The sequence below is a fragment of the Halichondria panicea genome, chromosome 1, assembly GCF_963675165.1.
Source record: "Halichondria panicea chromosome 1, odHalPani1.1, whole genome shotgun sequence".
NCBI lineage: Eukaryota > Metazoa > Porifera > Demospongiae > Suberitida > Halichondriidae > Halichondria > Halichondria panicea.
This window is the reverse complement of record NC_087377.1, coordinates 11,433,177-11,450,360: the sequence shown is the minus strand read 5'-3', so window position 1 is coordinate 11,450,360 and position 17,184 is coordinate 11,433,177. Positions and strand designations below refer to the sequence as shown.

Here is a 17,184-nt window from a genome sequence, read left to right as displayed (position 1 = left end):
ATAGCATGGAAGTGCCATTCCATTGGTGTGCAAAGGTCCTCCACCAGGTAATGTCGGATCGAGCGCCAATGTTCAGGCGGACGAACTGCTCTAAGTGGTTGACTACCGTGGCCAGGTCTATGAGTCGGCGAAGGAAGGATCTCCCTTGGCGTACCACCTTTGCAGCTATTAGGGATAGCAGTTCGCGTTTCCGAACAGCTTTGCGACTGCCCCAGTCCGATAAAGATTGGCGTAGGCGGGCCAGTTTATCCTGAGGGAGGCGAATGATGCGAGTTGCTGAGTCGAGCTCAAGACCGAGGAAGGTGAGGCAGGCCATGGGTCCTTCTGATTTCGATTCCTCTAAGGGAACTCCCAGTTCCTGGCAGGTCTGTTTAATAATTTCGAGGTTGTGGCTTCATTGAGGTGAATTTGGGGGACCAACTGTAATGTAGTCATCCAGGTAGTGGAACAGTGACGATGCCCCTTTATTTTGAATGATCCATTGCAGGGCGTCAGCGACTGCTGTAAATATGATAGGGGCTAATCTTAGACCAAAGGGGAGCACTTTATCCACGAGGATTTCATCTTGCCATCGCATGGCTAGTAAGTGGCGGTCATCTGGGTGAACCGGAATGTTGCGGTATGCATGTTTGATGTCAATTTTTGCCATGAGAGCTCCTGGGGGAAAGGACAGCACGTAGTTGGCTACCTCGTCAATCTTGACGTAGGATATTGAGCATAGTGCTTTGTCAATGCCATCGTTGACGCTGTGGTCCTCTGGTGCAGACAGGTCGATGATCAGCCTCCATTTGCCTGGCTTCGATTTTTTGTGGATGACTCCAAAGGGGCTGGTTTGAGGGGAAATAGAGTCCTCGAGTGATGTTGAGAGAACGCCAATGCGGCCTGCCGTTTTCTCTAGCAAAAGGTAGTTGTTCACGATGTCTGGGTGGTCTACTGCTGAGCGCATGTTGGAAGGTGCACTCTGTAGTTGCGTTGAGCGGTGGTTAAAGCCGATCCTGAAGCCGCCGGTGAGCCCTGCGAGAATAATACCGGTAAAAATAGTGTCTGGGTGGGAGAGCATGTTCCGCGCCCATTCCTCCCGTTTGAGAGGTGTCACTATGTCGCAGAGATGGGGAGGGAGACTGGGGAGGGAGACTGCACGACGACGCTGGTCGGAGCTGCGACATAGCGAGTAGTTAGTCCCTGTAGGGATAGGAGCCTGTAGGGGTGGGGGTAACTGACCTCGGCTGCTAGTTAACATGCGTTCATGGTTAACTATTGTAGCTGAATAAGAGTAATTTAGGTGTATCCATGGTCCCGCTGTAAATGTTCCAATAAGGTTGGACAGTGTTGTTCAAATATTGCCTAGGTTACCTGATCAAAGTCAGCTTGTCCCATTAAAATTTAAAAGAAAATTAGAATACAAAGGCCATTATATGTATGAATAATTACTCCAGAAAAGATTTTCAGTGCCCTATAGACTGGCTTAAAGCAAACCACCCCAATTATGCTAGCATTAAGATTAATGCTGCATGAATGGTCCAAAAACTCTGAAGAGCTAGACCTAGATTTATTTGATGGCTTAATGAAAAATACTGTTAGTGATTCTGCTGCTGCAGGTGACCTTTCTGGTAATAAACTGGTTAAACCTGTTTGTAAGGGTGATGTTGCTAGTACTACTATCCCAGATGAAACCTCTTTAAAGGGTGTTAGCACCTCCTTGCCTGAAGATAGAGTGGCCTCAGCATTCCACAGTGCTCACCAACATAGTAATTTGGTTCCTTTGAAGTTTGCTACTGCCCTTTGCAGCTCACTTGGAAGTTTGGAGCAAATAGTAAATTGCAAAAAACCACTTGAGATAAGTGTAACAGTTTACACAAGTAAACCACAATACTATAGAACAAAAATTAAGGGACAAAGTATAAATTTTGGAACAGAAGATTCAGATATATATATATAGTATATACCTTAGTACAGTTTTCAGCATAAACTACTATAGTTACCCCTATAGTTGGGTAACCATGAAAAACTAATCCTTATCAAGAGGAGTTAAGTGGCGTACTATGTCATTGTGGCAGAGAATTGAAGACTGGTTCAGCAGCAGGCTGTTTCTCAGTCAACAAAAAAATAGCTAGACGAACAGGCAGTTATGTCGTAATCAAGCTACTCCTACAGCCCAAACTTAGTACTGAGATTTGGCCAAGTTGTGGTTTAGCTGTAAACTGTTACACAGTGGTTTTTTGCATTTACAGTAATACTATTTGCCAAAACTTCACGTGAGCTTATGTGAGCTACAACAAATAGCGTGAAAAACTACAACAACAAAACATAAAGATCTGGTCTATTCCAAAATTTAAACTTGGTCCCTTAGAAGTTAGAGCCCTTAATAAGGGCTCTATAGTATTGTGGTTTACTTATGTAAACTGTTACACTTATCTCAAGTGGTTTTTTGCAATTTACTATTTTCCCTAACTTCCTTGTGAGCTGCAAAGGGCAGTATACTCCCTGCCTAACAGTTGCTTCTAAATGTTTAGAGCAGTTTGCCTCTGGCTGTAATTTGACTATTTATAATGTGCCAGGAGATGGCAATTGTTTATTTTGGTCAGTAGCTTACCAGCTAAATGCCAAGACTATGTGCAGTACTAGTGCCCCTGAACTGAGACAGATGGTAGCCTCTTACATGGAAACCATAGTGACCATTTCAGCAGCTTTTTAGCTGGATTTCAACCCTCTAGTAACCCGTATGACAATGATACAGAGGCTCCCACTATTGAAGATTCTTTCATTGATAGTATATTGCTGATCCTAATTTGCAGTTACTAGCCAGGTGGACTAGATATCTTGAAAGGCTTAGACACGGTGCCTGGGGAGATAACCTATGTATAGCAGCAATAGCTGACATCTTTTCGGTAACCATCAATGTGTATGCTGCGAATGAACAAAGATGTAACGTTGAAGCCTCAAAATGGGTCTACTTTATTTGAGGTTAATATTGGACTTATATTACAATGGCATTTTGTAGGCCTTGATGTGCTTAATGAGCCTACTATCAGCTTAGAGTCATCTGCAAGTACTGCACCGGGTATATCTACCAGTACAGTTGATACTACTAGTAGCGATGATGATACTGTATCTCCTGAATTTGAAATTGATGATAAAACATTTGATGAGGGAGATGAGCATACCAGACAAATCACAGGTGGTCCTACAGCTAGTATGATGTCCATTGAAAACCCTGAAGCATTTGCTGAGATTGTCTGCCTAGCACCGGGTGAAAACCAAAAACCATTGTACATAATGTCTGACACTAATTTTGAGGCTATGAGTAATCCTGACAAGTTTCCATATGGGACTGGGTGTTTTAGTGCCGAAAGACCTAAAAAGTTGACTTATCAAAAATACTTTAACCAAAGACTGTTAAATGTAGACGGTAGGTTTGCTAGTGATACTGACTACTTGTTTACTGCCCAGTACATAGTAGAAGCCAAAAAAATACAAGGTGACTGTAATCATTTCATTTTTAGACAAAAGCCTGGTAGCCTTACAGCTAGTCAAGCTAGAGATGACTCGTTTGTGAGCCAATGTCTACGTAGAGATAAAGCGTATCGTTTCATGAAAAACATACAAGGATCTCCCCCCTATTACCAGAAAACCTTCTTTGAAATGTTGGCTATGATTCGGCAGCTAGGTACACCTACGTGGTTTTTTACATTAACAGCAGCAGATATGAAGTGGCCTGATATCATTCAAACCATAGCCCGACAGTATGGTAAAAATTACACGGATGATGAGGTAGCTGCCCTTTCATTTGATGAAAAGTCAAAATGGATTAGGCGTAACCATAGATGTAGGAGAGAGGGATTGGAAACGGAAGTAGATTTCAATGTACTTCACATATGACCTCGATAAACATCCGCGCCTCGCTTAATGAGGGCTAATCTATTCCCCAGGAACTTTGCGGGTAACTGAGATTATTGCAAATCTAGGATTTTATGAGTTGTCACTAGTATTCTGTCAAGTTTTCCAGTATCCAGTGCAACTGTGCTTTATATAGATAGTGAATAACCATTATTCAAGCTCTATTTACCGTTGCAACTATCTTCTTCATTGAATTTAGGTAAGTTTAATCTTGTATTGTACACATTTATCCCTTTTTCTCTGAAATGATTAATGTTTAGGTCGTATACTTCAATTGCTTGTTGGTAAATCATGTGGTATCACCCCAAGCCAAAGAAAATTAGTCATACATCAGCTGGTAGAATTTAGTGCTAGAAAAAAGTTGAATTAAAGAGCACCACTAAAGATCCCTTTTTTGGGAATACGCTAAGCGTTACAGAAATTTTAATTTTAGGCATACATTCCCTTATGATTGGTGATCACCACAAGAGCATTAGTTTTGGATCAGGTGGATGTATAGCTTTTGTGTGCATGAATGTGTAGTCACCTATTTTTACCTCATAATTGTTATTGGCCCGGTAGTTAGATTGTGGTGAAGGGCCTGTAGGCCCGAGATATTTAACTACTACAAATGCTGTTTCATCTATATTTTATATAGCAATACCTCGCAAGCCAAAACTTACTGAGTACGCTGAAGAAAAGAAGACAGAAGAATACCCCTCCTCTCTACACCCTATACGTCACCGCCCTCGTAAATGTTATCGGCTGTTCCGGCTATATATACACCCTTGTATACCTCACCAGCTTCTCTCCATCTAAGACTGTCTGATTAGAGTGCTAAACTAATCATAATTATAGCTGTAATAATCATTTTTATCGTGTAAGTTTTTGTTAATGTTGTTTGGTTTGATCCCACTCGTTTTACACTTAGAAAGCAACTGGCAGTGCTGTGGAGTGTTTTGCTGTCTCCAAGTGTATGTAATTATACTTAATGAATTGGAAATTGAAATGTACGCTCACCAGCCTAGTATTATTATATAGAAACTTCGTACAATTGATTCATCAAAAAGTGAAAACAATTATTAAGAAAATTACATGGTGTATTATGTATCTTGTCGTATGAATGATCATGGTTATTGCCTCAAACTAGTGGACTTCTTGATGGTTTTTTTTTTCATTTAATTAAGTTGGCAGCAAAAGAGAAGCCTCTGACAGTCACAAATACATTCACAATTTCAGGGAACTAAGCATCCTCTGATGATTTTATATCTACTGTGAAACAAGTATCCAATACCACTAGCTCTGCACATTCTCCTTACTATTACCATGTACCAATGCACTGTTGATTGTGTCTCTTTCCCTATTCTTTCACCGCTTATGCAATGAGTTTTCCTCATTTGAGGCAAGAAAAGAAGACAAGAAAGCGAGGCGCGGATGTTTTCCGAGGCCCACTTCCGTTTCCAATCCCTCTCTCCTACATCTATGGCGTAACCCAGTTACTGCAGCTAGGCACTTTCAATATCGTTTAAACACATTCTTTAATGAATTTTTAAAGTCCCCAGCTAAGCCTCTCGGTGAAATTGTAGACTATGCAGTTAGGATTGAGTTTCAAGCTAGAGGTTCTCCTCACGCACACTGTGTGCTTTGGGTAAAAGATGCCCCCAAATTTGAAGAAGCCCCTATGTCTGAAGTGTGTGACTTCATTGATCAGTATGTTTCTGTGTCCATACCTGATAGTGGTAAACTAAGAGACTTGGTGTTGCAGCTACAGCAGCATAGGCATTCCTCATATTGCAAGAGAAACCAAACCTGTCGCTTTAATTTCCCACACCCTCCTAATGATGAAACTTTGATAGCAGAGAAGAAGCACGAAGATCGAACTGATTATGTAGAAACTTTGAAAAGTGTGCATAAAGTACTAACAGAAGGCGATTGTGATGACTTCACAATTGACGATGTGCTAGCTAAAGCTAACGTAACTCAGTCTGAATACAAGGAAGCATTAGCAGTGTCTGCAAATGGTTTTGTTATTGTGCTTAAGCGTTAAGTGGTGTTGTAGGTGCTGTACTAGCCTCGATTCCAAGCGGCCTGGAATCGAGGCTAGTACTGTACGTATTTATTATAACACCCACTCAACCTAAAGTGAGTGGGTGTGGTTTGCGCATGTGCATTAGGTGTGTTGCTGAAAAAACAGCCTAGTGAAATATAGCCTCGAACCAGGCCCAACGTAAAATTGGGCCTGGAAGGGATTGCATGCGCATGCATCAAAATTCCCAGAAAACTTGGGAATTTGGATACTGTTTGTAAATGTACTATAGGTCCGTATAAAAAGTGCTTAGTAGACAAAAAATATAATGGCAGTTTCGAGTCCACCATCGTTCGAAGATTTAGTTACTTACGCCCTTGAGTCCTTAGATAGAGTTACATTCAAGTTAAGATCTCAACAGTTAGAAAGCATTAAGTATGTAGTGGAAGGTAATGATGTGTTTGTGTGGCTGCCTACTGGTTTTGGAAAATCGATTATTTATGAGAGCTTGCCCTTTGTGTTTGACCGGCTAAAGAATGTTTCTAATAGTGTGGTGTTGGTAGTTTCTCCCCTGATTTTTCGCTAATGTTGGACCAAACGAAGAGTCTGGCAAAGAGAGGAGTGTGTTGTGCCATAATGAGTGATCGCAGTGTTGTCGATAAGAGCTTCCTCTTCTCTGAGAAGGACATTGATAAATATAAATAGTATTTACTTCTCCTGAAGCTGTCATTGGAGTTGAAAGATGGAGAAGTCTATTGAGTACACCTACATTTTCTGACCGTATATAGTGACCGTTGCAGTGGATGAAGCACACTGTGTGTCAAAATGGTATGCTTAACTTGTATCAGTATCATATACCATGGTGTAATAAATGTTGTTTGTCCATGCAGATGGTATTATCTTTACCAAAATAATGTTTATTGTACAGGAGTTCGACATTTCGACCTTCATACGCTCGTCTCAATGACATCAGAGCCTTAATCCCTCCTGGTGTCCCTATGGTTGCCCTTACTGCTACTGCTACTAGGTCAGTCAAGGCTGATGTTATAGCAAAGTTGGAACTTGGTGGATGCAAGGAAGTGTCAGTTTCTCCAAATCGTGATAACATATATTATAAAGTAAGAAGGAGCAACACTATTGAGTCTGATTTTGCCTCCATTGTCTCATTACAAAAAACTGCCAAAATCAAAGCAACTCGAACTATTGTATATTGCCGTACAAAGAACGTGTGTGCTGATTTATACCAGTATTTTCATAGAACACTTGGAGACGATAGTTATTACCCCCCTGATGCTCCCAAAATTAGTATGAATCGACTGTTTGGTATGTTCCATGCTCAAACTACTGATCACATCAAGGATCATATAATATCAAGTATGTCGCAAGCTTGTGGTACTGTTCGAGTTGTATTTGCCACTGTTGCTTTAGGCATGGGAGTGAACTTTGTGAACTTGAACCATATTGTACACTATGGAGCACCAAGTAGTATTGACGATTACTTTCAAGAAAGTGGCCGCTCAGGACGTTCAGGTGATCATGCTACATCTGTTATCTACTGGAAGCCAATAGATGCTCCTTCGAGAAAGGACTTGAGTAATCCTCGCCATGTTGAGACATTGGCTGTTCGATCCTATCTCGAAAATGACAAGGAATGCAGGCGTTCTCAACTTGTCGGTTACTTTGGTATGAGCTCAACCCCAAAATCTGTAGACCTGCTACTCTGTTGCAATGTGTGTGCGCAATTAATTCTAGTTCTAGCACAAGATTGACCCTGTAGGATTTGATGTTGAATGGTGAAGACATTGTGAACAGTTGGTGTGTTGAATTGTTAATAGAAAATTTAATGGTCTGTAATTACAAATACACGAGTTAATAATTATGTGTCATTATCGTTATCTTCTTCTTCTACATTTTCTGCTCCAAATACACATTCCCAATTAATCCTTGCACATTGTTTGTTTACTATCCAATGCAGCATATGTTGTTTTTTCAAGTGGGACAGAGGATTTGAGGTCATTGATGGGTATGCAGCATGAGCACGACCTGGAATGAAATGAAGCAGCTTGTTTCGTTTCACAACACCTACTATTTTCATAACATCTTTTTCATCGCTTCGTGTTGAGTGAGTACTACTCTGGTATGGAACATTAGTACACTTGTCAAAGTTATTAATAATATCTTCAATCATTGTGACCAGCTCGTCTAACAGCACTCTCACTTAGGTGCACCCATATGGTTAATAATACCTTTCACGCTTCTATTTATGTGTTCATTGTGCAGATCACACGGTATGTTTGTTCCTCTACCTCCTTTGTAATTTACGAAACGATTCCATTTAAGTTGATGTGCTAATGAAGGTGAAAGTTCAACCAGTTGAAACTGAATACGCAACGCTTGTAATGCGTACTTCGTCTGCTTTCCTTCATGAAAATGGAGCATAAAGATCTTCCAACATCTGCATATTCGGTCGCCATCACCTTCTGACCATGCATCTAGAAATTCGATCACCAAAGATGCAAAATGGCATAGACAATTATAACTGTGTATACCATCCTTATGTTCATCTTCGGTTGCGTCATCTTTTAAAAGGAGTGCATTATCAACTAGTCCACACTTGTCCACCACGCTCTTACACTGTACACAAATTCACGTCTCTCCTCAACTGAAGTACACTTGGGGTTTGGTATATTGGCAATCTCTGACTGGGGCTTCGATTCCAAGAATCAGACAAGCCGCAGCAATATAGTGACCCTTCACCACAGCCATCAGGAAATCAACACAGGCATTCATATCCTTTTTAGGGTCCTTCGCTGCTGGGTGCCGGCCAAGAAGACCACAGAGCTGTCTCAGGGTGCCATGGTCTCGTGCTGAGTCTTTGAACAATTTCTTCCAAATACCCTATATAGCAGGTAAAATGTTTATAATTTAATCGTCTACTTGATAGCGTTAAACTTTGTTATGCCTATGTACAGTGTACAGCACACGTATGCTACTTACAAGTAAAAAGGATGCTACTTACAAGTAAAAAGGATGGCCATAAAAAATTAATAATAATGACTTTATTGGTGGGTCAAATTGGAATGCAATAACTATACATGTACGTAGTACATATACATACATGCATACAGGGTTTTATGTAGTGGGGAGGCAGAGGTATACATGCATACAGGGTTTCATGTAGTGGGGAGGCAGGGGTGAACCTTCCCCCCCCAAAATGCTGAGCTTCCCCCCCAAATTTTGAGAATAATGACATCATCACATTTGTACAAGTCTGCACTAGCATGTAATAGGGAGTGTGGTAAACAAAAGTGGGCATGACCCAAAATTTGTGGCGCGCATAACAAACCTTCCCTCCCAAATTTTTTATCCTAGATGAAACCCTGACATATACATGTACATATTCTTACCAACATGAAATTCATTAATGCGTGCCAATCCTCAACTTGAGGCTCTATTAGCTCCAGGTGTTCCCTCTGTGTGTCCCCATCACTAAGGTGGTGCTGAGCTGCTATTTGCCTCTCACAAGTCAGGTGGTCTCCTCCAGACATGATCCGATGTCCCTTGGGAAAGTTTTCTGGAATGAAGCTCTGTTGATGTTGCATTATCTCAATCATATCAGCACTACTGTTCTCATTTTTCATCAAAACATCAACGACATGTACATCAGATGGTAAGGCCATTTCAGTGGAATATTGGTGTGTAATGTGTTTGTCGACTGATCATGATGACAATAGAGGTTTCAATGGTTTGATGTACTTGCACAGAATACGACTGACAAGAATTACCAGGTCTCCCCTAATTTCATCCAGATCATGTTTGGATGGTAAAAAATGCAATGCTGAGCAGTCTGTGAGATTACTCGCTCTACTCGCTGTTGAAAGACCAGCTGATTGAACTCAGCTTTTGACCACAAGCATACTGTACATGTGTACCATCTCACCTCTATGGTCTGATCTAATGTCACGTACCCTAACGTTCTTATCGACATTGTCGCCAACTAACTTGATGTCAGTGCCCGTACTTAGCCAGTCTTTGATCGGAACTTGATGAAGCTTGGCGATTTTGCCGATGGTGGAGATGGTTGTATCATAGCTGACGGCAACACCTACTTGGTTCAGACGTGTGTATACCTGAAACGTAAAGAAAAAGATATGTCAGTTCCATATTTGTGACATCAAAGTATACGTACCTTTTTCTCGGTACAAGACCTGAATAGGATCAATGATATTATGCTCTGAATTCCACACATAATTATGTTTGTTCCTCTCCTTTATGATACATGCTACTGCCATGCATATTCCTGGAAAGTGAGAGTCGTCTTTTTTTTTGAGTTTCTGTGGTCGGTGTGAGTCGAAATTACCAAGAGCATCTGAAGAAGGGTTGGAGCATGTAACTCGAGCTCTCGGATGCACTTTCTCCAAGAAAATGCTGATATGGCATCGACTGGTATCTTCTGGAACATTGATGGTGCGTTAATATTTTATTGGTAATTCTATCCTGCACATGGTAGAACACTCAGTACCTACTTCCGATAAGAATTTACTTTTCAGTTGCTTTTTAAGGTCAGGATTGGCGTACACGGCCTTTGCAATTGTAGGAATGTGACCTCCTGCTAATGCCCTTCCAACTTTTTCCAACTTGGTATCTAGCTGCTTAATTATTCCACCAGAGTGACTTGGGGTGGTAACTGTTACCTGCAATATTATATTTAGCTACAAGGGTTAGGGTTCGAAAGTGTTCTTACCTTAACAGATGTCGAAACCGTTTCATCAGTAATTAACATATCGATTTGCCATGCTAGTTACAGTTACCCCTAATGCATGTATGAGGCAAGATTAAAAACCCATGTTTTTTATCTAATTGCGTCATAATAATTATAATAATTAAGTTCTTTGTACATGACATTGTGCATACCATGTGTGGGTGAGAGATTCTCACTTGGACAAGGAGGAGGTCTCTCTGGAGCTACAAAAGAAAATTGCAACATGTATGTTAATCTGGTGTACTCTCGTGACATTGTCCATATCTATTACAGATGAATTGCTGCTCAATGCCAAACAAGGAGCAGGTGGAATTGGTCTCTCTGGAGCTAAAGAAAAGAAAATTACAGCAAGAACACATGCACATTAAATTTGCATGGTTGTCATAAATTAATGTGTGTGTGTGTGTACATACTTTGTATACATGTAATGCTACTTACAAAGCTGGTTTCCTTCAAACAATCTTCTTGATGCCTTTTTAGATGGCGGACGAGACCTAGCTATAAATGGTGACACTCCCGTTAAGCTACTAGTGTGTTTAGGTCGCTTTCGGGACTCTGGTGTACATGTAGGTGCATTGAAATGTGTTTGTGTGTGCATAGGGACTGTTTGTTGAAACTTGTCAAAACTCTCTTTGGCTTGGATGCGTAGGGACTTCAACTTTCTTTCCACTACAAGAAAGGCTTCCTTGCATTTCCTACAAATGTACTGAGGCAACATATCGTTCTTGGTGATTGGCATGCACCAGCAATAAAGTGCTTAAGCGGTCACTCAACTTCTCTTTCTCTCCTAAAGGTGTAAACAAACCAAATAAATACTTCCTAGATGTAGTTGAGGAACAAAGTCTACAAGTAGAACTTCTGCCAGAAGCCATTCTGTGAGCTAGCTCCAGTTTTCACCACACGTGTTGACCAATTATTAGCTTCATGCGCATGCAATCCCTTCCAGGCCCAATTTTACGTTGGGCCTGGTTCGAGGCTAACGTGTACCCTACTTGAGCAAAGCAAAACATGGCGAGAGGCATTATAGCACAGCACAGCTTACACCATGCACTCGTTACTATAATTGTTTTTCTTACAATGTACTGTGATTTATATTTGCTAGGAATCTGGACAAGTCTGACAGAACAGTAACATGCAGTAACTGTTGTATAAGTAATGTACCTTAATTGTTAAATAATTATGCGAACAGATTCAGTGCTACATGTATTGTTTACATTGTCTCAATGCATAATAATGAAAGTTGCAAAGCTGAATATACTGAAAGCTAGGTGTAATGTACATACTACCACACACCGAGGTATATTATAATAACTGTCGAGTTTTGGTTCATAGGCATAAAGAAACACATCACTTTATTCTATTTCAGTCTGATTGAGGAAGTCAGAAAAACCACATTATAATAATAACAGGTTTTACAGCAAAAAATAACCTGTATAATTATAGGGATATATAAATGTAATTGCATGAGACAATCTATGATTAGTATTAGGCATTAATCAACACTATCTATATTAAACTATAGCGAGTCTATATAATATAGGTCCATAAACAAACGAAATGCCAGAATGATCGTAATTAACTTATTGTATTAAAATTAAGAGTGAACAACTGTCACAGTCCTAATGGTCCGTACGCCTGGTTTGTGTTGAGTTCAATGTCCTCTTTGGGTGACACCTCCTCATAAACAGGACCAACTGGTGCAGTGGACGCTGCGTTAGCTTGTCCTTCAGTTGCCGGGAAGTATACTGCCTTCTTACGAGAGAAAAGATGCATCACTAGGAGTCCAGTGAGGAATCCAATGACTAGAGTGACAATGAAAGTGATGACCACACTGATAGCGACAGTTGCAGAAGTGGAGAACAAGGGAGCGATAGTAGAAACTGTACATGTGAAATGAGATAGTAGATAGTATACAATAATTATATATTATTACAAAGCTCATCACCTTCAGTCATAAGTACACACACGATTGCCTCAGGCTCAGTACTCCAGACTCTAGCATTAGTGCAAGTGATGGTGTTGGGTCCAGTCAGTGAGAATCCATTGTCACACCGGTAAGTCAGCACTGTTCCCTCCGACACTGTCTCGTTCAACCTCTCATAGTCCATTATAGCACCGTTGCACGGCTCAGCAGGCACAGTGCAGTTGACTATATATATATATAGGGACGGTCAGAAAATAACTGTGAGTATACATCTTTGTATCTCATCAGCTCAACATGAGCACCCATTAATGACCTGCCATTGCAGAATACTAAGAAATGTGGAACAAAGGCGGTACAATTGTACACATGCAGTTAAACAAATTTTTTGACAGAAAAATCAAGCTTCTAAACAACTACATTTCACCTGGCCTCTCCCTGCACACCAAGCTCCCGGGATTCTCCACCCACTCTCCCCTACCCCCCACATCAGCGCATGTGCTGGTCCTCACATTAGGGGGGAACAGTCCCTCATCACAGTGGAAGGTGACCTCTGAACCCAGTGAGAAGGGTGGTGTCCCACCACTGATGTCCACACTACCTCTAGATGGTGCAGCAGGAGAACCACAGGTGGCAACTGAGAGGAGGGGACTATAGCTATAGCGTACAATGCAGCCATGATATTAATTACAACTTACCTGAGAGACACATGTAAGTGGTGGGGTCAGGTGACCATCGTCCATCACTCTCACAGGTTGATGGTACCATCTGTCTATTGCAAGTGAAGCTTAGTGTTGATCCTATTAGTACAGGCAGTGGTGGAGCACCATTGATGGTCACTCGATCCGCAGGTGGTGGATTAGAGGGGCAGGTAACTGCATTGGAGAAACATAATATAAGGTGTAGGTTACTAATCCATAGAAAAAAGGACACTACATTCCTTCTATTGGTCACTTCTACTAACCAATAGCAGGAATCACCACCATTACAGCACTGCTATTGCCAGCACAGTTGACAGTTTTGATGGTCACAGTGTAGTGAGTGTCGTAGGAGATGGTTATCTGTGCCGAGGTGGTCTCCACGGTGACTGGTGACTCGGAGAGAGGTGTTGGGGAGATGGTGAGGGCATAGCTGACAGACACACCACCAGTAGAGGAGGGGGAGTCCCAGTCCAGAGTGATAATGGAAGAGAGAGTTTGATTTTGAATGGAGGAAATTATTGGGTTGAGTGGAGAAGTTGGGGCACCTGCAAATTCATGATTAGCTGCATGGAGAATTTAAAAACTCACCAGCAACTGTGACAGTCTGTTGTGACTCTATTACAACACCATTATCAATAGTAGCAGTATAGGTGACATTGCTACCATCCAGTACAGACACTTCACTGAGGTTGATGAGAGTGGACGTCAGATTTCCATCATCATTGCTCACAAAAACAGCCTCAAACATGATCACTCCAGATCCAAATGTGTCCCTTCGACCAACTTGTGAGAATATATTGAATGGATTAATTTGTACTTCTGACATCAACATAGACTCTGCTGGAGGATCTACTCTCCATTGCAATGCAACACCACCAGGTACGAAGCATGTGAACAAAACTGTCTCTCCAGGACACGCCACACTCGTGTTATACATCAGATCCAAAGTGGCCTCTGTTTTGGAAACAAAATGACAGAAGTATCTAATAGGGCAATAATATGGTACAGTTACATGTACTTGAATACTGAATACACATGATACATCTGCTATCAGCCTATCTACCTTAAAACAGTTACATAGCTACGTACGTACCGGTACCCAGGCTAGATCTAGTCTAGGCACGAACTTTACCTGCAACAACAAAAGATGATAGGAGATAGAACAGGAGACATATCTGGACAAGAAGATCCATCGCTACTGCATGAAAACAAATCCCAGCTAGCTAGACATAAACTGCACAGCCCCCTCATGCTCATCCGTGACAACAAGGCCACGCCTCCGGGGCAATTTACTGTAAGTCGGAACCTGGTTTGGGATTTCAGATTACCTTCATTTTTGTCATGCCGTGCCACTAAGCGTCTTTATATCCACGGTTCATTGAATTCGCCCGAAAATCATGGCTCTTTTCTTCGTCTTTTTTGTAAGTCAGCAATAATAATAATGTAGATGTATAATAAAATTATTATTGAATTAGATCTAGTTATGCTGTGTGAATGTAGTTGGGCGGAGCCCGACCGTCCCTGACGGGAGGTCGGGGGACACGCTTATATAAGATTTGTACTTGTGTGTTATGTAATATTGCTTGGAGCATCATGAATATAATTATTTTAAGTGGGTGTTAAACGCAATATGCACCGCACTGTACCACACTGGCTGGCACTGAACAACATGACTTTGCTACTAAATTAAAATAAAGTACTGAGCAAGAATGGCCCAAGTGTTACAATGTTTTGGATGTGGGGATGAGCTATCAAGGCCTGGTAAAGGAAGTGTTGGACCTGTGGACAATGCTACTGGAGAATGAGGAAGAACAGATGTGTGCTGATGTCCACATTAACAGTATTATAAATGGCAGTGATAAAAACAGATTGCCCAAAATGTGCAGGAAATGTTTCGGTAGATATAGCAGCTTTCTTGAAGCACAGGTAATAATGAAAATAAAATGTGTAATTAGCTGAAAGAAGTAACTAAGTCTTAGGTCACACTGTCCACATAAACATGACTTAGAACAAATATCACAGCACAAGCAATTGAAACCGAGATCAACATGTTTGTAATTGTCAATATTTCGGAAAAGACCACCCCTTCTACAATCTGTAGTGTTGAAGTTTGAAGCATGTTCTTTAATCTCATTATCAACTTGATGGTAAATTCTTGCCTTCAAAAGGGTTACACGTGATGGTTTACCATCTCGACCTGCTCTACCAGTCTCTTGTACATAGCTACTGATATCGTCTGACAGGCCAACATGAATGATTTATCGAATGTTGGGACAATCAACACCCATACCAAATGCCATAGTAGCTACAACAATGCGAAGATTGCCATCACCCTTAAATAAACGAATGATTTCAGATTTATGGGCTGGATCAGTGACACTTGTAAACATGTCCACGAGGCGAAATTCAGAAAGATCAGGTGCATCATCAGGATTTGTGAATGCAGCTCCAAGGTAATCCTTAAAGAAGAGGTACATGTCACCACACACTCCAAAAGAACGTCCATATATGATTGTTTTGGGAAACTTGTTTCTCTCGATTACCAATTTCTGGGCCAAGTTTTGGAATGTCTCTGGTATACTTTTGAATAATCCAACAGCATAAATCAAATTTGGGATTACTGGGACTCTCGTAATGACAAATGGGTTTCTTAGGCCAACAATACGAGAAATGAATGAAATGTCACTTCGGGTAGCTGTTGCTGTTAGTGCCATCACATGAACTGATGTTGGAATGAGGCTGCGCACTTCTCTAATTCTCAACAGCATTTGCCTGAAAGTCTCACCCCTGCAATAATATTATTGGTACACATGTTAATAAAAAACGATGAGTCAAATACATACCATTTCTTCACACAATGAGCTTCATCGATTATCAAAGCCTTGAGTCTATTAGCATACACATCTCCCCCCAGAAGTCTTCTCCAATGCTTTTTGCTGATGATCATTTCAGGTGTAAAGAATACTAGCTGATACTTTCCGTGGAAGATCGCATCCATTGTAGCTGCATCAGACATCTCGCCCGAGACATATGTGCTAGAGATGCCTTTAGAACAATAGATGGCTACCTATATATAGAATAAAAGCATCCAGCTTAGAATGATCTAGTTATGTGTAAACAGCTCATATGCACATGTACGTATAATTATATGTATGTTCTATCTAGCCTTACATACCTGATCATGAATGATGGCCAGCAGAGGAGTGACTACTACTACAAGAATGACCTTTCTCCTTCTCCAATATTTTGTCAAATGCTGCAGGCAAACAAGCATAGCAAAGGCTCTTTCCAAATCCAGTAGGCAATACAGCAAAGACATCTCTGCCTCTCAGAAAAGAAGTGACTACTTCCAAGCTCGTTAGCAGCTTCTGTGACAGCTTGTGTATTTTGCTCAAGGCAGCTCCGCCCAGCTGCACACCCACCTAGCTAAGTGGGTATTAACCAACCACTTGCAATACTGCAATCTGATTGGGCTGCACTCCTCAGTGCAGCAGTACAAATCCTATATAAGCGTGTCACCCGGCCACCCGTTGGGAACGGGTGCCGGGCTCCGCCCAGCTAGTGTGAATGGTCAATGACTGTACTTGTGCATATCTCCTATCCGTCTATTCTTGAAGTATGTACTCATAGTAAATGCTATCATTCTGTTGCTCTGTTAATTCTCAGACTGCTGTGATTGCCCACATGCTAGCAAGCAGTAACGGTAAGAATCCAGTGGTGTATAGGTACCGTATAAGCTCTTTTTAAGGCGCCCCTCTAAAGATGCGCCATAAAGCCTCCAAAGTAATTTTTGAAACTCTAAATGGAGCTCCACCACGTGTGAGTATGGCTGCGCGTTGGTAAATAGAGGTAAAATGAGCAAACAGATCACAGAATTCTTCCTTCCACATCTGGGCAG

The 17,184-nt window shown here is 41.2% G+C and overlaps 2 protein-coding genes and 3 long non-coding RNA genes across 5 annotated transcripts; 2 read left to right on the top strand and 3 right to left on the bottom strand.

The window, feature by feature from the left end:
• The first annotated feature begins 3,814 nt into the window (after window positions 1-3,814).
• Window positions 3,815-4,879, top strand: LOC135347516 (uncharacterized). The gene is made up of 2 exons (XR_010398406.1): window positions 3,815-4,096; window positions 4,535-4,879. It is a non-coding gene; the product is annotated as an uncharacterized LOC135347516 (long non-coding RNA).
• A 1,209-nt stretch (window positions 4,880-6,088) lies between these two features.
• Window positions 6,089-10,341, top strand: LOC135347603 (uncharacterized). The gene is made up of 3 exons (XR_010398477.1): window positions 6,089-6,730; window positions 6,831-7,748; window positions 10,211-10,341. It is a non-coding gene; the product is annotated as an uncharacterized LOC135347603 (long non-coding RNA).
• Window positions 7,693-10,224, bottom strand: LOC135342800 (uncharacterized). The gene is made up of 4 exons (XM_064539666.1): window positions 10,092-10,224; window positions 9,310-10,032; window positions 8,576-8,800; window positions 7,693-8,536 (listed from the first exon to the last, which is right to left on the bottom strand). The coding sequence occupies exons 2-4, from the start codon at window positions 9,580-9,582 to the stop codon at window positions 8,117-8,119; spliced, it is 918 nt and encodes a 305-aa protein (XP_064395736.1). The 5' UTR covers window positions 9,583-10,032; window positions 10,092-10,224; the 3' UTR covers window positions 7,693-8,116.
• A 1,666-nt stretch (window positions 10,342-12,007) lies between the features above and the next one.
• Window positions 12,008-14,567, bottom strand: LOC135347067 (CUB and sushi domain-containing protein 3-like). Its single transcript, XM_064544931.1, has 7 exons — window positions 14,419-14,567; window positions 13,875-14,240; window positions 13,550-13,831; window positions 13,284-13,460; window positions 13,013-13,222; window positions 12,610-12,813; window positions 12,008-12,544 (listed from the first exon to the last, which is right to left on the bottom strand). The coding sequence occupies exons 1-7, from the start codon at window positions 14,477-14,479 to the stop codon at window positions 12,276-12,278; spliced, it is 1,569 nt and encodes a 522-aa protein (XP_064401001.1). The 5' UTR covers window positions 14,480-14,567; the 3' UTR covers window positions 12,008-12,275.
• A 506-nt stretch (window positions 14,568-15,073) lies between these two features.
• Window positions 15,074-16,685, bottom strand: LOC135347560 (uncharacterized). Its single transcript, XR_010398448.1, has 3 exons — window positions 16,462-16,685; window positions 16,130-16,353; window positions 15,074-16,073 (listed from the first exon to the last, which is right to left on the bottom strand). It is a non-coding gene; the product is annotated as an uncharacterized LOC135347560 (long non-coding RNA).
• Between the last annotated feature and the right edge of the window lie 499 nt (window positions 16,686-17,184).